Below are 26,880 nucleotides of genomic sequence, written 5' to 3'. Positions count from 1 at the left end.
CAGAGATTAAGCTTGTATCGATATTAGAAAAGCTGAGTTTGAATACACAGCCCATGTCTCTCCATTATTGTACCTGTCATGTTCATTTCAGATGTGTAACTGTCTTGTTGTGTGACTGTGTCTGCAGCACAGAAATGGATGTATGCTGGTCTGCACAATAACATGCTCCTTCAGTACCTGGCCTGGGTCACCTACCCCGTGGTCCTAATCACCTTCTCCGCCGGCTTTACGCAGATACTCGCGCCACAGGCAGTGGGTGAGATACACATTCACATGTAATCACTTTAAGCAAAATGGCCTTTTTTCTCTCTCTGTAACCCCCTTGTCTTTTCTTCCCCTAGGCTCTGGGATCCCTGAGATGAAGACCATCCTCCGAGGTGTGGTGCTGAAGGAATACCTTACTTTCAAAACCTTTGTCGCCAAAGTGATTGGCTTAACTTGTGCCCTTGGAAGTGGCATGCCTTTAGGCAAAGAGGTGTGTGAGAGGGAATATCTGATCCTAGATAAGCCTTTAAGTATTTGCCCTGGTGATCACAGTCAGCTGCTTTTTTTTTCTCTATCTCCCCTCGTGTCCTCCAGGGACCATTTGTTCATGTTGCCAGCCTGTGCGCTGCTCTGTTAAGCAAATTCATGGCCTTGTTTGGAGGAATCTACATGGTGAGACACGTTTTGTGTTGAGACTTTTGACATTTGGGAACACTTTATAATAACTTATATCACAATAACTTATTTTGTATGTAATAACTTCGATTTTGCATTAGGAAATACTGTAGATCCTCAATATCATGCAAGCTACAATAGTGAAATAGTATTGTTTAATATAACGCAGCATAAAAAATTAGACCATTCCAAATTTTAATTTAATCTGCATTTCTAGATGTATTGTGGCCATTTCAGTCCAGTGTCTGTTGAATTTCAACAAAATCAAACCTCAGGAGTGACATAAAATCATTCAACAGCAATGTGAAAGACTGACAGGATGACAAGACACAATAAAACTGTTAACTGTAATAAAAAAGTTATCACATAAAAACTAAATTTGGAACTTTTCCTAAGTACTTGTACAAATATTACTTTATTGCTTAAAAAGTGAATATGAACTGTTTCTCTAGTTTACAATTTCTGCAAATAAATGCAAGTAGAAAAAAAATTATATCAAAATTGAGAGAAATGTAGTTATTAGTTAGCAGATTGAAACAAAAATGAGGATTTTACCTAAACACATACCAAAACAAATTTTCAATAAACAGAAAATAATTTTGAAATGGTCCCTTAATGATCTCTGTGGCTGTATATTATATATTTTTTTCTGTTTATGTCTGTGTGGATAGTTTACTACATTACATAAAGTAATTGGTAATAAGTGATCATGATCTACAGTATTACTGCAGTATTACCAATGCAACTAGTGTTTGAACATCACTACACATGTCACTGCAACTGGAACGTCATGCTCTTGTTCTTCCAGTCTCATCTGTGTGTATCATACAAACAAGCAGCTGAGGGTTCTCTAGGGTTTATGTTAGACTGATTAGTCCAAGTGCATAAGGTTTAACTTCTCAAGGGAGCTTCGAGCGAATGGGGCCGTTCGTAACTTATGCTACAAAGCGAGTCCCTCCTCGTGATGCGTTCGTATCAAACCTTTGGACTTTGCCCACAAGGCAACATGAGAAATGACCGCTTACTGGGGAACAGATCAATAATATGTTGTTAGTGCAAAGTGAATTTGACAGAAAATCAGAAAGCATAAACATTCCAACACATTTGAATTGTTCCACTGTAATTAAATGAGGTTTAATTAGCCAAACGTCCGTTGCATGTGTAGACAGCCAGTCAAGCTCGGTGGTCTGATCTTGGTTGTAATTATTTGTCTGACACCTTATACCTGTGGCCTGTGGGTATTACATTTCATATGAGCATATGAATGAGGTCCAATTAGCACTAACTTAAACAAGATGTTGAAGGAACTTTTACAGGACTAGGCTTCTTAGATATAGGATATAGAATAATGTAATTATTAAAGTGATGGTTTACCCCCAAAAAACTGTGGGTTTTAGGTGGGTAGGTAGGTGGATGGATGGATGGATGGATGCATAGATAGATAGATAGATAGATAGATAGATAGATAGATAGATAGATAGATAGATAGATAGATAGATAGATAGATAGATAGATAGATAGATAGATAGATAGATAGATAGATAGATAGATTAAAAGTATGATTAGGATTTCCAAAACACTACGTGCAGGTACTCACTTGTATCTGTGTTATTCTGATTTACTGCTGAAGGAAGAGCCCTTTGAGGGAAATAAGGTAAGATGCGGGCATTATTGTATTTAAGTGTGTCTATATGACCAAATAGACTTAAAAGTGTCATGCAATACATCCCAAAAATCATTTTCTGCTTCATTTGTGATTCTTTTTAAGTTGATCATTTTATTTCACAGGCTTTTGGAGTAATTCTTCAGCAGTCTGTTCACAAGGATAGTGCTAGTGAATGAAAACCAATGTTTGTCCTTTTTTTGAATGGTGTGACTATCAATACCTAGTCCAGCATGTCTTCGCCATGTATCCGTCAGTGTAATTGTACCGTTTCACTTTTGACTGCTTTTAAAATGCCACAGCGACAGTTGGAAATTTGGTGTTCTTGTTAATCTGACAGAATGAACTAAGAAACACGGAGATGCTGTCAGCGGCCTGTGCAGTGGGCGTGGGCTGTTGCTTCGCGGCCCCAATCGGAGGTAAGAGCATACATCAAGATCATGGCTGGTCACTGGAGATAATGTCATATCACATTTATGACAGTGTCAGTAACATTCTCTTGGATCATTTCAACAGCGAGTCAAAGTTGTTTGTGGTACAATCTACTGTGTTTGTGTCAGGGGTGCTGTTTAGCATTGAGGTCACATCTACATTCTTTGCTGTGAGGAACTACTGGAGAGGATTCTTTGCTGCAACCTTCAGTGCCTTTATCTTCAGGGTCCTGGCAGTGTGGAATAAGGATGAGGGTGAGAGAGATCGGTTACAATAGCTAATGCAGTCACATAATAAGTTGGTTTTTAAAAGGACAATGAAATCAAAAAGTGAATTTTGTGTGAAGACTGAAGAAAGATTTTTTACATATGCATCGAATGTAAACTCAAGCTTTCAAGCTTCAGATATGATACAAAAGCATGGCTTCAGAAGACTTGAAACCCCTATATGATACCTTAGTAGAGTAAGATTTTTTTATAGTTTTTTAAAGCATGAAAGCTCCATTCCTGTTTGAGATACATGAAATAAATAAAGTCATACAGGTTAAAAAAATTATGTGAGGGAATAAATGAAACTTTACTGAGACGATTCTTACTCGGTTGTCTTTTCGTCAAATTGCAGAGACGATCACAGCTCTCTTCACAACTCGCTTTCGTATGGACTTTCCCTTTGACCTACAGGAGCTTCCAGCTTTTGCTGTGCTTGGGTATATTTTATTTTTTCATCTATAGATCCTTAGAAATCATAACTAAAGAAATCTATAGTACCTGGAGAAAGTGCATGAAGGTCACGACTTGAAATCTCATGGGCACTCAGTTTTCACAGTCAGGTATAATCTTTGAGCCAATCACCTGAGCTGAGCTGAATGTCACTTAGATGCTCTAAAGCCGGAAGATGACGTCATGATAACGCTGAAAGACTGCCTAGAAGCACTACACTAATGGCACTGCAAGAATGTGTTCATTCCTCACTCTCAAGTCCATCATTAGTTACTATTCTGAGCTGTAAGGTGAATAGCAGCAGAAATGAAAAAAAGTATACAGTACAATGCAAAAGGCACATCAAAGGCATCACTGTAAAAGGTTTTAATGTATATATGTTTATCTATATCTATTGTCTGCAGGAAATTTTATATATTATATATTATATAACTCCAGGGATATTTTGTGGCTTGATTTTTTTGTGAAGAATCCATTTGCCTGTAAATATAGAATTGCTTTTAGGAACTAGATGGTGTAATTACAGCTGCTCTGACCTCTATAAAGGTTTTCCCTGTGAGCTGCAAGGTTAAACCTTCCGACAGCCTGACACACTATAAAGTTTTGTTAGCCTAAATTGAAAATCACTGGAATTGTCATTCTGTGGTTTAGTTAATAATTGTGTAGTGTGAATAACATTTAGAAAGTACATTAAGCAGTGTAACAGGTTTGTGTTAGTCTTTTTAGCACTAGACATATTGAGAATGTTTAATTTGATCAAAAGCAGTCAGCAATAGTGTCGACAGGCAGTGACCGTGTTGTAACTTTGGCATGCTGGGAGATTTAAAATCAAATATTTTTCTGCCAAATTTGTTGACTATGAACTATGAATCATTTTAGATTGTGAGCTGCAGATAAATATGGCTTTAAAAAGCTTTATTTCTCACTTGAAGAGGGTGAATTTCTACCATTTAATTGTAAAAATATAAATCATTCCACTTGATAAATCTATTACTTTAAATTAAGAATAGCACAATGTAGCAATTTTTTTAAGTTACTGGCACAACACTGAGCTAAAAACAACAGTTTAAGATAACATTTATAAAACTTAAAATATGTGAATATTTGTACAGTTTGTTTATTTGCAATTCACCGATTTTTCGTAATTAATGATATTGTCAAAAATGTAGTTGAAATATTAAACTCTAAAACCTGATGCCATATGAAAATAAATATTAATACAATAATAGCACCACAGAATTGTATAAGAACTAAAAAAGCAAAACAAAAATTCTTCTTATTGGATTTAATTCCTTTTTAATCTAATTTGGCTTGTGTACAGATTCCCCATTTTGATTCTTTAAATAAGTGTTGCAGCTGTTGAGTGTATCTCTGATTTTAATGTTTCTTCAGGATTGCCAGTGGTTTTGGAGGGGCTTTGTTTGTCTACCTAAACCGAATAATAGTGGAATCTATGAGAAAACAGAAAACTATCAACAAGTTTTTGCTGAAAAAGTGAGTTTTTTATTCTACACATGCGATCACAATGTTTACAGTGATTCTCTTAAGGCATCTTCACCAAGGGCTCTGTATCCTAAGTATGTTTAAAGGTGTTATAAAACATGACATCATTGATTTTGAAACATTAATGTATCTCTGTCTCTCACTCTCTCTCTCTCACTCTCTCGTGTTTTGTTTCTAATAGAAGGCTTGTTTATCCTGCTGTGGTCACTCTGCTCGTGTCCACTCTCACCTTTCCTCCAGGATTTGGCCAGTTCATGGCAGGCCAGGTCTAAAGCTTCTCCTTTTCATGTGCTTTGTCAATATATTTTCTCCCTATGTGTTTTTTTCTAAATGAATTAGAGATTTAAACGCCAACAGACTTCTCAATATTTTCAAGTGAGCTTCAGGCTGATAGAAAGCATTTGTTAAAAATCAGTAATTTTGGATGAAATAACAGTACGGCCTCCTCATTTAGCTGACTCAACATGAGTCACTGCTGGCACTGTTTGACAACCAGACGTGGTACAAGCAAGGTGTTGCTGAGGAGTTTGAGTTCTCCAGTCACGTTCCTGAGGCCTGGAAGCACCCGCATGTCAGTGTCTTCATCACGCTTCTCCTCTTCATCGTCATGAAGGTATGGTTTATGTTAATTAGAACTAAAACTATTATATCATTTTGGTTGCTTGCCAAACAATTGTGTTTGTTATGTATATGTGTAGTGAGCAAAGCTGCAATTAGTTGCTCTATATTTATATCATTATATCTGTATTTATAGTGTCACAGTATTTTTCACAGTGGCTCAGTGACATAAAGATTTTATTAAACGTGTCTTTTTATTTGTCGTTTTTGCCTTTCGTTTGTCAGTGCATGCTTTCACTTGTCTCACTCTCTAATTTTATTAAGAAAGAAATCACTGGAAATTCAATGAAACATAAGCATTAGCATTAAAGTTCACCCAAACATGAAAATGCTATCATCATTTACTGACCCTCTTGTAATTTCAAACCTACATGACTTTCATTCTTCTGCAGAACACAAAATAAGATATTTTAAATAATGTTGGTAACAGCACTGGCCCTCATTCCCTTCAATTGTATGGACACACAAAAAATTCACAATGCAAGTGATTTAGGGGCCACTTAACAGCATTCTTTAAAATATCTTCTTTTGTGTTCTGCAGAAGAAAGAAAGTCATACCGGTTCGAAATGACAGGAGAGTGAGTAAATGATGACATAATTTTTCACTTTAAAGAGAAAGTTCGCCCAAAAATAAAAAAAGGATTCACTTTCATGTCATTCAAAAAATGTATGAGACTTTCTTCTGTGAAACACAAAATAATATATTTTTGGAGAAATGTCTTAGTGGTTTTGTATCCATACAATGGAAATCAATGGGGCCAGTGTTGTTTAATATTGTTGTTAACATCATGTTAATATAGACAAGCATTATTTTTGGGGGGGAGGTATTTGTCATTATAATCTTTAATCATTTACTCATCCCCTTGTCATTCCCAAATTCTGGAAAACACAGAATAATATATTTTGAAGAAGTATTAAAAAATGGGGATTAAATATTGATAAACCTTTCATTTTTAGGAGAATTCTATCTTTAAATTGTTTGACATTTCCCTTTTGGAATGTTTCTCCTCAGTTCTGGATGTCAGCTTTGGCCACAACAATGCCTGTGCCATGCGGGGCCTTCATGCCAGTTTTTCTCATTGGTACGTGATTAAAGTCTGCATGTGTGTGTTTTGGACATTCATTCAACATCACTGGAAGATTATTTTATGGTTTTCTCGCAGGTTTAAACCTTTCTTTGTTCTTGTATTCATACAGGCCACCATTTTTGAGTTTGTTGTAAATGTGTGTTTTTTCCTTTTCTCACAATCATGTTCTCCATTTCCATCACTGTCTGACTGTGTGTGATCAGGACTCAGTGTCTGTGACCTCATGTAAGTATATGTCAGTCACATGTTACTTATCTGGGTGACTTTTTTGTCAACGACAAGTATTTTTACACGAAGATCCTCCAGATGATCAGCGTAATACGTTCAGGTAAGGTTGTGTGGAAAGCATTAGAGCCAAGTATGTATTTTCAGCTGTTGGAAATCAAGCAGGTGAACATTTCCCAGAATTATCGGTGAATGGAATCCATTAAGCCTAGATGTAAATTCATGTATTTTCAACTTGAAATTCTGTGTCTGTGTTGTACAGGGGCTGCATTCGGCCGACTTGTTGGCGAGAGCATGGCTGCCGTTTTCCCCGACGGGATACACGCTGACAGCACTGTATATCCCATAGTTCCCGGCGGTTACGCAGTTGCAGGTAAGGGACTCGTTGTGCGTGCATTCACAGGGATGTCCATTTGTTTCTTTTCTAAATCCATCAATTTCACGTAATTGAACCTGCAGGGTGTTGTATGCAAGAGTCATACATTTTTCATTAACCCACACAGACCAACAGCCAAATTAGATCTGGCCTTTGGAAATAGCTCCTGCAGTAGCGCTGCATTGTGCAGTCGAGCAGAAAGCTTGTCAGGTACACAATAGGAAATCACATGGCTGGCAGCCGGTGACTGCTACTATAATTTGATTCGGGACGAATTGGTGATTCCCACAGGGGCGGCGGCTCTCTCTGGCGCAGTCACTCACACCGTGTCCACCGCCGTCATCGTGTTCGAGCTGACTGGTCAAATCTCACACATCCTGCCTGTGATGATCGCAGTCATACTGGCTAACGCTGTGGCTCAGAGTCTCCAGCCTTCCCTTTACGATTCCATCATCCGCATACAGAAACTTCCGTACCTGCCGGAGCTTGGCTGGGGACAGGAGTAAGAGATGTCATTTCTTCCTGAATTATTGCTCTTATTATTACTCTTGCACTGGCTTCTTGAACGCTCACTCATATCTCGCCTGTAGGAAATATAATATCCGAGTGGAGGACATAATGGTGAGGGATGTGCGGTTTATCACTTTCTCGTCCTCTTACCGGGACCTGCAGGAAGCTCTCGTAACGGGCCAGCTTAAGACTCTTGCCCTGGTGGAGTCCAAAGGTGAGACATAAATGCAAAGAAACAGTTTTTGCCCAGAAATTCAGCTTTGGTTTTTCTCCCGTTAGTCCTGCTGCACATGTCCTTCATGCCACCATCACACTTTAGAAATTTCTTTATGGAATGGGTGTCATCTTTTTACCCCAAATTCATCTTTATCATAAAATGAATAACTTAATTTATTATTATATGCATGTATACGGATATAAACGACGAGACAAGACACATGCATGAATTCACGAGAACGAGACAAGATTTTTTGATGAAATGAATAGGGGAAAACGTGTTTTATTCACCTTAAAAACCCTAAATGCAAAAATGTAGGCATCATAAAAAATCTTGTACTTTCTGAAACAACTAATATCTTAATGAATAATATCAGTGGTTCTCAAACTTTTTTGGCTTAAGTACCCTTTTTATGATTTTTTCAAGCCAAGTACCCCTTGACCAGACGACAACATTTTACTTGAAAATACTGTGAAATGATTCAAACCTTTATTATATCTAAATTTATTAATTTATTTTTATGCATCTTTATGTAGTCCTAATTTCACATATAAGTACTATTATCATAATTTATTGATTTTCATTATTTATTCCTAAATGTCAGTTTCTCTCACGTACCCCCTGCAGTACCCCTGGGGGTACGCTAACCCCCATTTGAGAACCACTGAATTATATTATGCAGTAATAAACAATATGTAAACACTTATATGTAAATATTTTGACAGGCAGTAATTGCACAAAAAGTATACTTTGTTTTCATAAAAGATGTAGCTTTTTGTGAAGAGCTGTGGTTGTTTTCTCTATATGTGAACCTGGATCACAAAACCAGTCTTAAGTAGCACGGGAGCATTTTTAGTAAAACACAATCAAAAAAATTGTATGGGCAAAAATAATCTATTTTTATTTTATGTAAAATATCATTAGGATATTAAGTAAAGATCATGTTCCGTGAAGATATTTTGTAAATTTCCAACCTTCAATATATAAAAACTTTTATTTTGTAAGTGGATGGCCGGCCACAGTGCCCCTGATTACCAACTTCAAAGTCAATTTGTTCAATATTTTGACGGTTGTATCTCAGCCAGATATTGTCATATTCTAACAACTCAGACCTCCATAGACATTTTATTTATTTATCTTTCAGATTATGTAAAAATCTTCGAAAAATTGACCCATAAGATTTTTGTTGTCCAGGGGCACATATGTTGTTACCATAGTGCTCGAGTTAGCAGAGGTGGCGATCATATCACAGTCACACTGTCAATCTTCTAATGACTAAACCGTCATAGCCTTCAGAGAAACAGTTAAAATTACAGAAACACATCATGTTTTATGATAAAATTGCACATATGTAAGAGACTGATGATCCGTTTTTGTAGAGTTTTGCCTCTGAATGTATTTAAAATAACATAATAGCGCTCCCAAAGTGCTGCTGGCGATTAACTTCCTTAAACTAACATTATACAGATTTTGAGCAAGGCACTACAGGCGTAGGTGAAGGTTTAAACCGATACATGGAAAAGTTTTTTTCTACATTTTTGCTAGGACACATGTGCGGTTCATTTAACTCTCTACATGTGGAAATAATGTCCCACAATTCCACCTCTCACTTTATGACAGATACATTCTTTACTTTCTCCATCTGCTTCCCTGCCCTCCCTCCATTTTCCTTTTCCATCCTTTGTTCCTTCAGCTTTCCTGTTGTGTCTCTCTCACTTCTCTCTTACTGTCTTTCTGTCTCTCTCTGGTCTCTCCACTGTCTCCCCTTCCTGTGTCCTCACCTGGCTCCAGAGTCCATGATCCTGCTGGGTTCGATAGAGCGGTCACAGCTGCTGTCGCTGCTCTCACAGCAGCTCGGTCGGGGCCGCAGGCTGGAGTACTTGAGAGAGCGCGCTCAGGACAACGGTACCCATGTGCCCACATTCCCCCAGGACTCTCCCTCCAGAACCGGCCATGGGGTACGCTTCCTGGTATGAATTCTTTCATACTTGAAGAACTGCTGCATGGAGCAGAGTTATAAGAAAAGCTGATAACGCTTTTCTTAGAATAATTGGCATTATTTACTGAACCTCAGGTTGTTCCAAACTTTTTTATTATTTTATTGTGCATATTTTATTGTGCACTGTTAATGTGCCAAATAAATCTTGTTAAAGGGATAGTTCACCCCAAAATACAAATTCTATTATCATTACACACCTTCATGACATTTCAAACTGGTATGACATGGTTTCTTCTGCAGAACACCAAACAAGATATTTTGAGGAATGTTAGTAACCGAACAATGGCGGTATCATTTGACTTGCATTGGTTTTGTGTGTATACAGTAGAAGCGAATGGGTCCCACCGTTGTTTGGTTACCCAGCTTTCTTCAAAATCTCTGCTTTTGTGTTCGGCAGAAAAAAGAAACTCATACAAGAGGGTGAATAAATAATGACAGTATTTTTATTTTGGGGGGAACTATCCCTTTACCACACGTTTTTCCATTAAATTAACTTAAAAATGATTTAACCAATTTCAAGTTTATTTATTTTATAGGTTTATTGAAATGCAACTACATTTATATACTCGGTTTAAAAAAATGAATTCAAGAGACTTTGAAATAGGTGGATTTTTTACAGGGTGGTCCTGTTTGTAGCTTGATTGTAGTTTGAAGGATACTTTAAGATTTCTCCTTCTGTGTCTTCAATGGACAACAAAAACATACTGATTTGGAACAATGTTCAGTGTTATTCTGTGATTCTCAGTTGTCTGTGCATAAAAGGTCGCACTCAAATGTTTTATTTCAGGCATAGGGCTTCATTTCTTGTGTAGGCAGTCAATTCTGAGTTTACTTGAGATCAAGCTGAGAATATGTGAAGCCTGTGCTATTAATCAACCACATGGAAAAGTGAATCTACCACGCTGTCTTTCTGTAGATCTCCACTGAAGAATCCTCCTACAGCCCTACACTGACTAACTCTCAGATCCCCCTCAAGTCTGCTCTGAAGACAGTGTCTGCAATCAGCAACCCAGAGTCATTGCACAGTGTGTATATAACACATACTCATCCATTTCAACTCCTACTCATGTATGCGGTGTTTCAGACTGTCTGTGAATCTCCTCATACACACACATCTCGTGCTAATCGAATCGCTCTCTTTTGCAGGCCCTCCAAATCTCTCCTCCGGGGAACCTGTGAAGGAGCTGCTAGAGGTATGATGGCATTGTAGGGATGTGGGTGATACACAGCACTTACAGTATATTGCTTTAGATTTAACAGGTGCTCAGAGACATCGGAGACACAAGGGGAACCATCTGCCAAACCAGCTTCTCATTTATGTGAACTAAATGTCTTGTTTGACTTACTTTGCTCGTGTTTCAAAGCTTGTCTTGGGCTTTGTTCAGACAGGAGGTAAAAATGTTCAATCTGTTCAGGTGTTTGTAGTGCATAATGCGTTTTTCACGGACCCGATCCGAATCACATACTGTAAAGGTGGACCCAAAAAGTATTTGGAGACTTATTCCACACTTATAAATTGTATATGTCTTTACAATATACCGTGCTCAGCGTATATGAGTGCACCCCCTTTGAAAAGTAACATTTAAACAATATCTCAATGAACACAAAAACATTTTCCAAAATGTTGACAAGACTAAGTTTTATAACATCTGTTAATATAACATGAAAGTAAGGTTAATAATATTACTTAGAGAACAACATTTTCAGTTTTACTTAAATTAGGGTGATGCAAATATGAGTACACCCCACTGAAAGTCTCTGGAGCAAAGCTCAATTTTAGATTACAAATGTCTAATTTAACAAGAATTCAACCACAGGAGAGTCTAATTATTCATTACACAGGTGACAGTTGACTATAAAAGGGTGTAACTTAAAGAAAAACCCCTTCCCATTTCATGCTGTCAGCAATGGCACCACATGGAAGAGAAATGTCACAAGACCTGAGAAAGAAAATAATTTCTATACACAAGAAAGGTGAAGGGTACAAGAAGATCAGCAAAGCTTTACGTATCAGTCAGAATACTGTGGCAAAGGTGGTACAAACATTTAAAAAAGATGGAACTGCCACCATCTCACAGAGACGTCCAGGTCGTCCACTGAAGTTAACACCTCGACAGAAGCGTCTTCTCATGAGAAGGGTTGAAGAAAATCGACATGCAAGTTCACTGCAGTTATCTAAAGAAGTAGAAAGCCAAACTGGGGTGACTATTTCCCGTGACACAATACGGTGTACACTGCAGAGGAATGGAATGCACGGGTGGCGTCCACGAAAGAAGCCTCTCCTAAAGCCCAGGCACAAATAAAGCCCGCCTAGAATTTGAAAGGGCCCATGCTGACAAAAATGAAGACTACTGGGACTCTATACTCTGGAGTGATGAGACCAACATTAATGTTATTGAAACTGATGGCTTCAAAACTGAATGGCGTCCCAAAGCTGAGGAATACAAAGAAAAATGCATGGTGCCTACAGTGAAACATGGTTGTGGCAGTGTCCTATGTGGGGCTGCATGAGTTTTGCTGGTGTCGGGGAGCTGCATTTCATTGATGGCATCATGAATTCACAAATGTACTGCTTTATACTGAAAGAGAAGATGCTACCATCACTCCGTGCCCTTGGTCGTCGTGCACTTTTCCAACATGACAATGATCCTAAACACACATCTAAGGCCACTGTTGGATTTCTGAAGAAGAACAGGGTGAAAGTGATTCAGTGGCCGAGTATGTCTCCTGATCTGAACCGAATCGAACACCTATGGGGAATTCTGAAGAGACAAGTTGAGCATCACTCTCCATCCAGCATCCAATCTCTAAAAGAGGTAATTCTTGAAGAATGGAAAAAGATAGATCTGGCAAATGTCGCCAACTTGTTCTTCCCATGCCTAGAAGACTTGGTGCTGTTATTAAAAATCATGGAGGCCATACAAAGTACTAGATTTAGTAGCTTTTGTTGTGGGGTGTTCTCATTTTTGCATTACCCTAATTTGAATAAAACTGAAAATGTGTAATCTAAGTTATATTATTAACCTTACTTTCATGGTATAAATTAAACAGATGTTATATTAAACTTAGGTTTATTGGTTTTAAATGGTTTTTGTGTTCATTGAGATATTGTTTAAATTTTACTTTTCAAAGGGGCTCATTGTATATATATTAAAAGTCGTTTTTTCTATGATTTTGTAGTATAAGCAATATCGTTCTACCTCAAGTAAAGCAGCACTTTTCTTATCAATCGACATCTGTTGACCAGCGTTTAAACACTTTTCCGTCTGCCTAGCGTTGACATGGGATTTCAGCTGTTATATTTGTCATACATTATCCCGTTCAAACTTTCTCTTCTGGGGACCAATGAGAGAATGTTGGTTTTAACAGTGTCCCTTGATAATAGGCAATGTTGAAGGTACAGCTGTTGAGGGAGCATGGCGGTAAGCTTGCATTAACGCTTTATATGCTCCTCCTCTTTTTCTATCTGTTCTGTCTGCAAGTGCAATGCTGGCCCCATGTCTCCTAAGAGGAGCAGAAGGCCCAAGCGTGTGAAGATTACCATGGCGGTAAGAGCGCTGCCGTAGGGATCCATCACGCTCTCCCACAAACACCAAAGCATCATCGGGGTGGTGGTGGTGGCACAGCCAATTGAGCCTTTACACAACACAGAGGCCTTATGGCGCTCTGCCTGTGTTCTGTATTGATAACACCTCCAGTGTAGTACTTCCTACCCCTAGGGTACGGGGAACAAGCTGACTCACAAGATGATTCATGCCATATTAAGAAGTTTATGTTTGTTTCTCATAAGATGAGTTAGTTTGTGCGATGCATGGTTTGCGCTTGTCAATATGGAGAATAAGCCTAGGAGCTCCGTATGTTCATAAAACGTCAGTGAACTTCGTGCATACTAGACTTGTTTCTTCTCAGCAAAGCTTTAGAAAGTTGATTTAAGCTCAGTTTGAACCTCAAGCTTTAAACTCTCCAACCAAATTAGGAACTTTTCGAAAAAGCGATTCCCCACCTCGGTTCTTTATTGCTTTCGTAATGACATCCAATCTAGCTTCCCCTCCCCTGGGCTGCGTTTAATGTATTGCTTAAACTTGATAATGTTTTGTAAAGCTTGAGCTGCTTTGGTAGATCACATCAGTATGTGGAGCTTGTCTTGTGAAAAATGAATTGCATGATCGTATGTAAAGAAGTGTATCATGGGGGACATTGTGCGGTTGATGTTTGATTTTTGGTTTGATGTTTACAGGACACTCCTGATGTGGAAGATGACATGTCAGCTGCAGAGGTATGTTTGTTAAGTTTAGGAAATGTCATCTTTCTTTCAGTTTTACTTTAGTAAAACACTTGGTGACACATTATAATAAGGCTGTATGTGTTATTTAGTTAAAGGGATAGTTGACCTTCCATCGGAAAATGATTTCATCATTTACTCACACTCTTGACATTTCCAACCTGTATGACTTTCTTTCTTCTGCAGAACACAAAGAAGATATTTTGAAAAATGTTGGTAACAGAAAACCATTGGTTCCCATTGACTTGCATTGTTTTTGTGTCTTCACAATAGAAGTCAATGGGGACCAATGCTTTTTGGTTAAAAACATTTTTCAAAATACCTTCCTTTGTGTTTGGCAGAAGAAAACCACACAAGTTTAAAATCACAACAGTGTGAGTAAATTTTGAAGGTGAACTTTTTCTTAAATGCATTAGCTAGCATGAATTTACAATGAACAATACTTCTACTGCATTTATTAATCGTAATTCATGTTAATTTCAGCATTTACAGATACATTTTGAAATCAAAAGTTGTGTCTGTTAACATAAGTTAATGTGCCATGAACTTACAGGAATAATTGTATTGACATTAACTCATTTTTCAGCAAGTATTAATCTTTGTTAATGATAGCAAATGCATCTTTATTGTAAAATGTTACCAACTAAAATGTCATTTTTTATTTTATTCTCATTTTCTCAGATAGCAGAGTGGGAGGAGCAACAGTTGGATGAAGCTGTAAATTTCAACAATTGTAAAATAGACCCCGCCCCCTTTCAGCTAGTGGAGCGAACATCTTTGCATAAGGTATGAGATCAGCTGTACTTGTGTGGGCGTTGTACGGTCTTTTAATTCATTTACCTCTAGATAGCTAAAATATATGAATGTTTTATAAAGTAAGTTTAGTTCTGATAAGAATGAAAGTCTTACCAGTTACTCTTATAGTTAGACAAGGAGATTAAAGAGCAGTTATCCAGAGGTTTTTTAGGTAAAACAAGCTTCTTCTTTGTTGCTACTGTTGATTTTTAATGAAGTGTGAATACCGGCTCTTATCGTGCATTGCAGACACACACCATTTTCTCACTGCTTGGCCTGGACCATGCCTATGTCACCAGCACTGGACGTCTAGTAGGCGTGGTATCTTTGAAGGAGGTGTGTTTTATTGTGTTCTTTCATGACTTCATTTTACGCTCAAGAGCAATTGCCACTTAATGTTCAAGTCTTAAAAATTGATTGTTTTATCTTGGCAAACACTCCAAGTACCATTTATCATGTCAAACAGATGGCTCTTTAAAGCATGTAAGAGAGCTCTTAATGTTTACTGAATAATTTAATGATGTGTCTGTCTGCAGCTTCGTAAGGCCATCGAGGGGTCTGTAACGGTGACCGGAGTGAAAGTTCGTCCCCCGCTGGCCAGCTTCCGTGACAGCGGCAACAGCAGCAGTGTTTCAGAAGTTACCGAGCTCCACAAGCTCTGGAGTCGTCACAAGAGCATGTCGTTGCCACGGGAACCCAACCTCCCTGACCTGGAAGACCAAGGGGAGCAGCCGTCTGAAGGCAGCCTGGTAAATGAGACCGAGTGCACGGAGCTGTCCAGTCAGAACAGCCCCTTACATACAGATGACCGATCAGAGCTGCCCTACGTCGATAGCACTCCCCAAGAGGAGCATCTGCCAAAGCTCCCCTATGACTGTACCCACCCACTTCAGGATGACTCGGAGACAGTCAATGAGCATTGCCTGACCCAGTGCGAGGAACCTTTGAGTGTGGGAAGCCCCTCGCACTCGAAGGGTCAACCGGAATGACTGCTGCTTGTTAATGGTAATGCACGCTTCATTTACACCATAATCCGGATCGCGAAGTCAAGGTGAGGAGGTCGAACGTGGAAGTCATTTAAGCAGTGAAGCACACTGTCCGTTCTGTACTTATCAAACCCCCAATCGCTGGTCTCTGACAAAAAACACTCCGCATGTGTATTTGTACATTCTGATGTGTGACTGATGCTTGTGTTCATGTTGGTAAGATGCGACAGTGCAGGTTTTCAGTTTATGATGTCAGAACATCAGGGTGACACATAGTCAGGGGAGCACAACTAGGCCTATAGTGTGGCCGTTTCACTAAGCCCTAGAGATTTTATCGAAAATCGTGTAAACCACAGCGGGTGATCATTTTTGAGCATGTGGAATGTATTTTCATCCCAAACTCCTGCGAATGTTGATTTGTAGCTTTTCTGTGCATGTTTTGTCTTTGCGCAAGTGATAGAGAGTGCGCGAGAGTGACTCAGCTGCACCTAGCCAACGCACCCATCTGGTGCCGACACTTTAAATCCAAATAAATTGTCTTTGAGAGCGAAACTACAATTTCGCTCTAAATATAGCCCTTAATAACCGACACTGCGAGGAAACGCGGAGGGAGGGGGAGTTAAGGATAACCAATGGGTGGGCAAGAGATGCCACAGAAGACATGGATAGAACAAGTACGTGATGTGGGGACAAAAATGAGACCGGATGGGTTCACAAAAGAGAGAAGATGGGAGGATGAAGAGTAGATGGAAAATGAACAGCAGTGCCGCAGGAGCTTCCATCCAGGGCAGTTTGTAAGCACATTGTAATTAGCATTCAAATAACACAAACCTATTCCATAGCGAAAGGATCAGACGACATGCACATGGTTTGGTCCCTGTAATTATGAGTAATGATAGCCCCCAACATGTAGACATGTTTAGCATGCTCAGATCTGTTTCTGATTCAGGACCAGGGTTAGCGTAGCTGCCTCGCTGTTCCAAATATTTCAAAGTATCCTCCCTCACAATATCAATGTTATGGAGACTCCAAGTGGAGAAATGGAGCCGTTTATTCATTTTTAATTATATGCATGCGCCCCAATGCTGTCTTTGCATGCGTACACACGTGCACAAACATTATACATCATGGAGCGCCGGACCGGCTTTTTAGCCAGCCATTAAAAAGGTCATGCAGGGCTGTTATGTGTTACATCACTGAAATTAACTGATTTTTTGATCCTGGATTGAAAATCTGCATGTGTTCAGAAATTGAACGTCACACACGACCACACCAATGCACACAGTGATTCACAAGAGTTGCGAAGCTGTACCTGCAGTGTAGAGGTCTCGCTTTTGATCTGCCTAATCCAGCCTTTGTATAAATGTCATCGCAGTAACTGGGACACTTTGTGGTCACCGTGCAGATCTCATCCAGCAATTTATTTTTATCATTTAAGTATTTAAATGTGTTTCATTAGAATTATGGATGTTCTGTGTACCTGCAATCTTGTCATATTTGTGTTTTTACTTTTACTTGTAAAGCTTTTTTAAATTAAGTTGGAGCTTTATGCAATAATGCTATATCCTTGAAAGTAATGTTTGCCAAATCATTTTACTGAACGCTGACTGTGTTTCTACAGTGCATATTATTTTTTACATGTTTAAAAGCACATAAGTTATAAATATTATAGAAGCCAACAGACAAGAAAGGGTAGGCAATATCTTTACTGTTCAAACAGTATATATATTTTTTAAATGCCTTCACAATACCTAACATGTTAACTGGACTGTAGAAGCGGTTATTCACATTTCAGTTTCACATGAGAATCTTCTGTTTGCATTAGAACTGTGGATGAATGATGCTATGCAGTATAGTCAATAACAGCACAAGTACCCTGGCACCGTATTAGCAAAGCAAGCCAGCGTCTGATTTATGTTTCTTATTTGTACACTGCAATGGGGGATAAAGGTGTGATTTAAACGGATTAAGACAAGTGGACCAAAACCATAACCATGCACTCGACTTCCTGACACAGCCTCTCTCTCAGAAATGTCTAGTATTGGTTTCTGTGAGTTAAACGTTCATTTGGCTGCACTAATCAGCTGTTTTATGGATCACTTAAGCTGGGATAAGATGAATAACTTACTTCTTAAGCTAATAATTATCTTTAGATATGTTGTGTCATGTATTTGCTGCTTGTGCAGTTTAAATCGAACCCATGGTGTTTAAATTGTCTGCTGATATGCCGCACATTCAGTGTAGAGTTAAGCAATAAATCTGCTCCCATTTCCCTAAATGTTTTTATAAATCATTTGCTTGTACAGAATACAGGGTAAAGTGGTATGTATATAAACTCAGTTCACATACCCTGTACATATAGAGATAAGCATTTTGAATCAGCTGTCGCCATTATTTTTCAGAAAACATGGAATTGTTTTGTACATCAGTAAATATTAAATTTCAACTTTAAATGTAGTTTCTGTCTTTTTTATGTTGTATCTTAGAAAAAAGTGACAATGTTTGAATCTCCTTAAGATATGATTCGCTTGAGACACCAACACCAAGAGAATGTTGTAAGGAACATTCTGTAAATAAATATTTAACATTGATATCTTCTATATTGACTGAGTTATGTTAAAATCATAGTGAAATTAATGGTTGAATTCAAACTTATCTCAGAATTAGATTTTGAGACTTCTGCCTGGTTTTCACAAATTGGGTCACAATTTATTTAATGGTGAATTAACGTAGAGATTCGAGAAATACTAATTTAACATTAATTCGACATTAAATCAAGTCTCCTTTTTTCTGTTCTGTGCATCAATTATAGAAAATTGTATATCACTTTAAGAATGCATTTTAATTTATTAAAAAACTGTCAATGGACAGAAAAAAATAGATCTATTGTCCAAGTATTTTACGTAAATACTACATTTCTTGTTTTCTAAGTGAATTAATTCTGTTTATAGCCGTTTTGATATATCTACTGGAAAAATTAACAGTTTGCAAATTTCTCGAAAAAACTAACCGAATCAGCAGTGAAACCTATGAATATACACATAACTTTAATGCAATCATAATTCTCACATCTGACCTCACATTTTCATACAAACAATTAAAAAATTTTCATGGGGGATTTACACATTCACATCATGACCGGTCCATAGCGAGGAAAAGATGACAGAAGAAAATGGTAACTTATCTTATGGGTTTTACACTGCCTTTTCTCCATGCTTCTGGAACATATGAATACAGTTTGGAAAGGCATTGCACATATTCTTCCTGCCTACCCTTTTACTGTAGCTGCATCTTAAGGTTGTACAAACTAGTAGCTGTACAAAAAAGCCTGTTCATTCAGCAGCCAATCACATATAAAACATCTACTGAAGTGAAGCTGAAGATCAGAATGAACGGAAGAATGATAAAGGATTCTCACTCGTTTCATTAATATACATCACACAGTGATCATAATAATAACAGGCACATTCTATTCAGAGATACAACGCCCCGTCGAAGAAGATCAACTCCCACTGCACCTCAGCTCTTCTGGAGCAAGCCAAAACACACAAGCACTTCCAGCGCGACATCTAATCCAAATGAAAATAACGAACTTGATCGGTCTTGTCTCTCGGGAAACTGCGGACCTGAAGTATTAACCACACCGCAAATTTCCAATGAGTATTACGTCACTTTTGAATGGTCACGAAAGGAAAACGCATTTTCCTCACAGAGATATTCCAGACAGTCCTGGTGTGTCGTCACTCACAGATAATGAGCATCCGGAACACGGCACGTGCCACAGTGGAAACTGTGTCACTTTCCTCCTGTTCGCTGGTCAAATGAGAAAACGGTTCTCTTCTGTTTATTAACTCGCTTAAAATAAAAACCACAGAGATAAAGAGGCAAGGATATAGAGGATGAGATAAAACGTGAAGAAGAAAACAAATCATTGGCTGCGTCTGAAGCGAAAGCAGTCAGCCAATGACCTCACAGGCAGCTTTTGTGTATGTGAACCTCCTAACAGCATCCAAGTCTTAGCGGTAACCATGACTATATTGAGAAGATATATCCACATTCTTATTTATCAGAAAGAAATGTTGAGAGAATATTGACAAATACAAACTAATTCATTTCTTTAAAAATTGTATTTTTCCACCAACTGTCCCACCTGCACGCATAGGATTGTGGGATGTCACAGACAGCGAAGGAAACAACTATGCAGACTTCAAAACCCAAACGGATGAAGGCATCTTAGAAGACTGGATGTTACACATACACTGGATATAACCATCCCCAACTCCCTATACTATGTGTGAAGGCAGCTCTTTTAGCTTTCATACACAGCCACTGTCTCTGAATGCATAACAGACTGGACAAACACTTCACAGAAGGGATACTACAAAGGGACCAAGACAAAAGGACGAGAGAGGGCGCACAATGTCACTGCTTGGAACCTTCTTCCTGTTCTTCTTCCTCCTCCACCTCATCAAAAGACAAAGCTCCAGACGTATCAGAGATGCTTCTGCAGCGTTTGTACCAGCGGATGACTTCCTGAAAGACGTTGTCCTCTCCTTCCTCCACATCTCCTCCATCCTCTTCATCCTCGGGTGTGAGACCGGATTCAGAGTAGGAAGTAGAGTAGTAGCAAGAGTCTCCCTTGCTCCACAGAGGCCTGCGATCTGCTTTAGAGGCTCTTTCTTCCTCCTCCTGTGAAAGTTGAGGTTCGTCAGCCCCCTGTGTTTCTTCCTCTGAGATGTCCGGCTCAGTCTGGGTGGAGGACAGTTCCTGCGTGCTCCGGTCTGCATCTGACTGGATGAGCAGGCCATCGGAGGACTGGATTTCAGCATTGTCGGTCTCAGCCTGATTTGGCACTGGGCAGCTCTGATTGGACAGTACGTCATCTGAGGAAGGAGCAAACAGTAAGAACATCGACGAACACAGATTGGAGAGGGTTGAACCAAAAAGAGACATTTACAAAGAAGTGAGGTAAGATTAAGACCAAAAAACAAGAGTACTGTAGATACAAACACAATATAATATGCTATAAAGAAAAATAAAGAAAGAGTGGAAGGGTAAAAAGTGGAAGTAAAAAAAATAGTTGATGATTCACACAAATTAATTACAAGAGAATTTTAAGGGAAAGGATACACAAAACCAAACGTCGCCCTTTAAAAAATTGGTACATCAAAAACGTTTTTCTATAAGGGCTGAAATAAAATAGAAGACCTGCTCAGATTTTACCCGGATTTTCAGACTGTACTTGTTGGAGAAAGTTAACATTACTATTTGCACCTCAGTATTGTTGTGCATTAAACATTATGCAATAATAAGAGTGTTAATCATTATATTTATAAAAACATTAAAATTATGGCAACTTATTGAGATATTAAAGCCCTACATCTACCCCTAGCCTTACCCTAAACTTTATGAATAATCTTTTTTTTTATTCTTAAATCAATTTTATTGAAAACAAATGCCTTTATGATCTGTAATGTAATTGAAAAAGTTAAAAAGGCGATATCAGCAAGAGGTGCATTAGAACCCCAGTCTCCATTTTACACCACTGGAGTCGCTGTTTGAATTAGCATCATTCTTACACTTTCTCTATTCCAATCACATATTGGTGGGCGGGGCTAGTCCAAATAGTCTCTGCCAACAAGGCGGCTATTTGTAATCAGTGTAAATATACGCTCAACCTGACTTTTTTATTTATTGGTTGATGTTCCCAGGGCAAAAAAAAGTCCTGTAATGCATTCCAGCCTTAAGGTTCTTAGAATAATTGACATTGTTTACAAGCTCACCTGAGCTCTGAGTTGTTGTGATTTGCTCGTCGTTGACACTAGGATCTCCTTCACAAGTCTCATCATCCATATCTTCCTCATCTACAGAGGTCCAGGCACGAAGCTTTGCCTCTGCTATGGCAAACTGCTCAGCCACACCTACAGACAGGCAAACATGTAAACAACATGAAGGAATTTACGTGAGATGTACAGGGATATTCAAAAACCTCTTTAACAAAGATGAAGCAGAAGCTTTCTGCTGATGGTTTCTTAAAATCTGCACTTGAGACATGTGGCTTATGATAGAGGAAAGGAAAGAGTAGAGGATTAGCAGGTGTAGTTGTGTGACTGTAATCTAATTTAACACCGTCTGCTGAAGCTTTCAGATCTTGATGAAAGATCTAAAGGTCCTAATTAAAAAAATTAAAAACACATTATTATTCTAAAATTATTTTCAGTAATATGTATGATAAAAAGTTTCTCCATTACAATCAATGCCTTTTTTGTCTTGCCTGATACATTGAAATAATCATCTGACACGCTGCAGAAATAAGTGAACTGCAAGAAAGCTGAAGGTGACCAGTTGCAGGACCTAAAATATGCAGATATATAATAATGTTTTTTTGTTAATAACGACAATTAACGTTCATGAAAATAAAAATAATAATTGTATCAATATTGAAAATATTCAATATTCAGTGAAAAGTGAACTGCAAAAAGGATAAAAAGTGATAAAAGGTTAAAAACTGTTTTTAAATGGTGTAGCATCTAAACCACAAACTAAAAATACATTTAAACCTAAAATCTTGATGTTGAAAAACAAAAGTAATCTCCCTGGCGAGAGATCTACAGCTTCACTAATAGGGTCAAAAGAACCCACCAACCTGCTGCAAATCGGGCCTCCTGTTCGCCCTCACTGAGATGGGAGTATGAGTTAAAGTGGGACTGCAGTGTAGCAGATGGAGGGTCTAAGGGCTTAGACCAGCCTTTCCACTCAATCAGATGTGCCACCCGTCCCTGAGCCATAGCTGTGGGTTTGGTCACGTGATCCTTCACCACCTGTGAGATGCCTGTAAAGGAAAGCAAAAAGGATAGTTAGCCATCAAAACCCAATAATAAGTGTGACTGTTTAAGAATGGAGCTATAGATGTTCTACCGTTGAATGATGATCTGGCCAGAGCTGCAATTTCCTGGATGCTAAGGGATTTTCTTGACTTGGGGAGCATATCAATAGGGTCATCAACCTGAAAGATGAAACAAGAGACATATATTATTTATACCATTGTGGGAAGATTCAGGTCAGATTTAGTTTTAGGTCGTTCTTTATTACCCGACTAATCCACAAATTAAATAATCTTAACATCAGCAAGCATGAAGGCAGCAGCATGATCTTTTGGTCAATACAATTGTATTTGTAAAAGTTATTTAATGTTAATGACTTTCATGTTGTTTTTCTATAACCTCCAAAAAGATTTATAAAACTCAATTTAGACATAAGATAACTATTGATTTTAACATCACCTTAAGAAAAAATTGCATTTAAAATAACACACTGTTAAAAATCCATCTTGCAAAATGTTATCACTTCAAAGAGAAATAAGTATCTTGAACTTAATTTTTAGTTAGACGAGTCAAATTATTGTTTTGCATATACTAAACGAAATTAGCTAAACAAAGATTATTTTGTTGACCGGACTTTGTGTTTTTGGCCAAAATGCGTCAGAAAGTTTGTCCAATTTACAAAACAGTTTGTTCTGAACAAACAAAATTGCAAGAGTTTGAAAGTTCCCTAGATACATTGCAGCAGTTCAGTTCAGTTTCTTATTTCTTTTATAGATTAGTGTTTAAATTCTTGCCGGCTTAATTAATGCTTTAATATCATTGTTACTGTTAGTTATCTGTTGAGTTTTTTAATGAGTGTTCAATGTTGAGGTGTATGGGCATGACACAAATAAGTTAAAGACAAATGCATTTGTTTATGTGTAATAACCAATCTATAATCTCTATTTAAGTTCAGGCAACATAAAATATTTTGATATTAAGCAAATTGACACTAGAACACATAAGCAACCAAGAACTTGCCAATAATGTCCTTTACCTTATATTATAAGCCTATAAGGCATTAGACAATTTAAGCTCCACCCCAGAAATACACCCCAAATCCATCAATTAATCATTTTGACAATTACATGCTTTATGCTAGATTAGAAGATTGATGCGTGTGGTATAGTGACACGGGCAGCTCACATATCTGTAAGATTAATAATCAAAGCACCTCAGACATTTTGGCCTATCAAGACTCTTTCTGTGGTTGCTAATTTGCAAACAGCATTCAATGGCATGTCAGATAATATTAGCCAACAGTCCTCAACATGATAATAAAACGTCTGGCCACAGCTGGGGGCTAATGACCTGTGGCATTTCATTTTAATGGGTTACATGATCAAAATCTGAATTGACGCGACATCCATCGGTCTGAAAAGAGGACTGATGCATCCGATTGTACTCCATACCTTTCAGAAACAGAACTAGATTCAATTTTCAATCCAGGTGAGGTGAGGAATTTGTAAATCACAAAACATAAGCAGGCCACTATGCCATGCTGCATTTTAGTATCAACTCCCCCATCATCACGCACACACACATACATAAAATACCATACAGGTGGTTTAAAAACGCACGTGTGTGACATCACTGTCTAGGACGAAGAGAGAGATATGTCAGACCGTTTAAAAGCAGCTCTTGAAAAAGATTTCAGAGGCACCAGCTGCCAGCCATCTTTTAGTTCGGTATTTGGGTCAAATATTTCTGTGATTTGGGGTAAGTTGTTACATTACATGGGAGACACGCTGGTCAAAATAACTGGAACGAGGTCAAGTAAGTCTTATATCAAACAATATTAACAAATTGTGATTATTACACTTTTTTGTTTAGTAATACATATTGCTATCTCCTTACGAACATCTGTCTATGACCTTAAGACCAAAACGTTTATTTAAGCTTTAACTCTCAGCAGATGTCCATTAAACATTTAGTAGATCTATAGAGATTACAGATGTAGTAGATATAAAGCCTTTATAACAGTAAACATAAATAAACATATTTACATTCATATACTTAAACGTTCCTCTAGTCAATACAAAATGTAGTAGGTCTATATGTGACCCTGGATGACAAAACCAATCTTAAGTAGCACAGGATTTTTTTTTGGCAATAGACAAAAATACATTGTGAGGGTCAAAATGATCGATTTTTCTTTTATGCAAAAAATCATTAGGATATTAAATAAAGATCATGTTCCAGGAAGATATTTTGTAAATGTCCTACCTTAAATATATAAATACTTTAATTTTGTGAGTGGATGGCCTACTAAGTGGCCCTTATTAACAACTTCAGAACATCTCAATATTTTGATTTTTCAGATTCCTGAGATTTAAACAGTTGTGTCTCAGCCAGATATTGTCCTATTCTAACAACTCATACATCAATATAAATCTTATTTACTCAGCTTTCATGTTATGTAAACATCCATATTTCGAAAAATTGACCCATAAGACTGTTTTTGTTGTCCAGGGTCACATATGTAAAGAATCAAGCAATAAAGTAATACGTACGTTTTAGTTTAATTTGCATATCCAATTTATAGAGTATTTGGACATACTATTATTGCTATAAGTGGGACCAAACAATTAAACTAAAATTGCGCATCTTGGAAAAATAATGCGGTGCTTCTCAACAAGCACAGTGCGTGTGCACGACAAACAAACAAACATGATTTGCCTTTTTAAGGTCAAACGTGTCCCAGTAATCGCAACCGAATTTTAGTCGCGCCTAACGATAAAGCAAGTTAAATAGGCCGAGCCCGTGCCACCTGAGCTCAATTCACGGAAAGCAACACAATGCAGTTAACGCAATATAAGAGCTGTCGTTATAGCAACAGGTAACCCGTGAACCATCTGTCCCTGAGCATCATTAATTCCCATTGACCATGCACAACACGCAGCCACAGCTCTACGAAATGTGCCCGAGTCATATTGTGTTTTGGATGTATCGATGGTGTAAAATTCCTTGCATATAAACAGCCTACGTTGTGCATCACGCATAACCCGTGTTTAACACGTGAACGTTTTCATGCAGAAGAAAGTAACGTGAAATAAATGTTCAAATAAATGGCACAAATAATTGGTTACAGGTGCATTTTTGCGGTTAATTGAAGGGTGACAGATTAGGCCCAGATGAATCTCGTCTCTGAAGTGAGGGTGACACAACAGGACACACGATCCAAAGTAACAGAGCCCAGGAAACGATTGACCGATTGATGAGGAGAGATCGTGTTCATAAACAACAGCGCAAACAGCGCAACAGCTACCGCGCGTTTGTGTCCTGGCAACAGGCGACCGCTGTCTCCACCAACTAGTATTCAGCCCCCGGTACGCGACGGCCTATTGCCATCTCAACACAATAACGCATGCATTACATCCATCAAAAGCACGAACACTGACGGCGCTGTAAAAAAAACGGACAGGCATTTTGTCAGTGACTCGGGGTGCGCGCTTACCTTTAGATTCAGTTGGGGTAGTGCTGTCAAAAGCATTGCACATGGATACAGCATTAGCCTCGGATCTGAAGAGAATAATCCCGAAGCCGTCTTCGGCAGCGAATAACAGACCGCCACCTTTTTCTTAGCATCAGAGAGAGGGGCAGAAACGAGTGCCGTTAACCCACGAAACGCATCGTCCCCACCACACCGAATCTATCTATCTGACAGCGTCATCCCACCTGTAATGCGCGCGCTCTTAAAGACATACGATGCTGTTTGGCGAGCGCAGAGCTGATGTTATGGGTGACACGCGTGTCGATGTTCCCTAGCGCATGTTCATTCTCTATGTTAAGAACGAATGCATGTGGCAGTTTGTAAAGCAGTCACGAACATCCTTGCCATCTTGAATTAACATGTTCTTCAGCTGCTATTGCACCTCGTGTGGAAACGTTAAAAAGAAGCATAGCACATATAATACACAGATATGCAACATATTCCATTGCTT

The 26,880-nt window shown here is 38.3% G+C and overlaps 2 protein-coding genes across 11 annotated transcripts in view; one reads left to right on the top strand and one right to left on the bottom strand.

Annotated features, from left to right (window-relative positions):
- Positions 1-18,530, top strand: part of clcn2a (chloride channel, voltage-sensitive 2a) — a 40,797-nt gene extending 22,267 nt beyond the window's left edge. For 2 of the 10 annotated variants that reach the window (XM_056742809.1, XM_056742804.1), the window contains exons 4-25: positions 128-256; positions 342-475; positions 580-657; positions 2,285-2,314; positions 2,664-2,742; positions 2,884-3,009; positions 3,377-3,461; positions 4,867-4,968; positions 5,159-5,243; positions 5,432-5,590; positions 6,608-6,677; positions 7,171-7,281; positions 7,576-7,786; positions 7,875-8,008; positions 9,803-9,981; positions 10,927-11,035; positions 11,157-11,203; positions 13,493-13,558; positions 14,248-14,286; positions 14,974-15,078; positions 15,337-15,423; positions 15,624-18,530. In XM_056742809.1, coding sequence (XP_056598787.1) covers positions 128-256; positions 342-475; positions 580-657; positions 2,285-2,314; positions 2,664-2,742; positions 2,884-3,009; positions 3,377-3,461; positions 4,867-4,968; positions 5,159-5,243; positions 5,432-5,590; positions 6,608-6,677; positions 7,171-7,281; positions 7,576-7,786; positions 7,875-8,008; positions 9,803-9,981; positions 10,927-11,035; positions 11,157-11,203; positions 13,493-13,558; positions 14,248-14,286; positions 14,974-15,078; positions 15,337-15,423; positions 15,624-16,076 — 2,618 coding nt within the window. In that variant the 3' untranslated portion in view covers positions 16,077-18,530. Of the gene's footprint in view, positions 1-127; positions 257-341; positions 476-579; positions 658-2,284; positions 2,315-2,663; positions 2,743-2,883; positions 3,010-3,376; positions 3,462-4,866; positions 4,969-5,158; positions 5,244-5,431; positions 5,591-6,607; positions 6,678-7,170; positions 7,282-7,575; positions 7,787-7,874; positions 8,009-9,802; positions 9,982-10,926; positions 11,036-11,156; positions 11,204-13,492; positions 13,559-14,247; positions 14,287-14,973; positions 15,079-15,336; positions 15,424-15,623 lie in introns of those variants that run through there. The other 8 variants (XM_056742806.1, XM_056742805.1, XM_056742807.1 and 5 more) reach the window with 8 other exon arrangements.
- A 573-nt stretch (positions 18,531-19,103) lies between these two features.
- On the bottom strand, positions 19,104-26,780 carry fam131aa (family with sequence similarity 131 member Aa). The gene is made up of 5 exons (XM_056742815.1): positions 26,394-26,780; positions 22,992-23,079; positions 22,720-22,905; positions 21,857-21,994; positions 19,104-20,956 (listed from the first exon to the last, which is right to left on the bottom strand). The coding sequence occupies exons 1-5, from the start codon at positions 26,445-26,447 to the stop codon at positions 20,496-20,498; spliced, it is 927 nt and encodes a 308-aa protein (XP_056598793.1). The 5' UTR covers positions 26,448-26,780; the 3' UTR covers positions 19,104-20,495.
- Between the last annotated feature and the right edge of the window lie 100 nt (positions 26,781-26,880).

Source organism: Triplophysa dalaica, chromosome 3, assembly GCF_015846415.1.
Source record: "Triplophysa dalaica isolate WHDGS20190420 chromosome 3, ASM1584641v1, whole genome shotgun sequence".
NCBI classification, from domain to species: Eukaryota; Metazoa; Chordata; class Actinopteri; order Cypriniformes; family Nemacheilidae; genus Triplophysa; species Triplophysa dalaica.
This window is presented reverse-complemented; position numbering and strand designations above follow the sequence as displayed.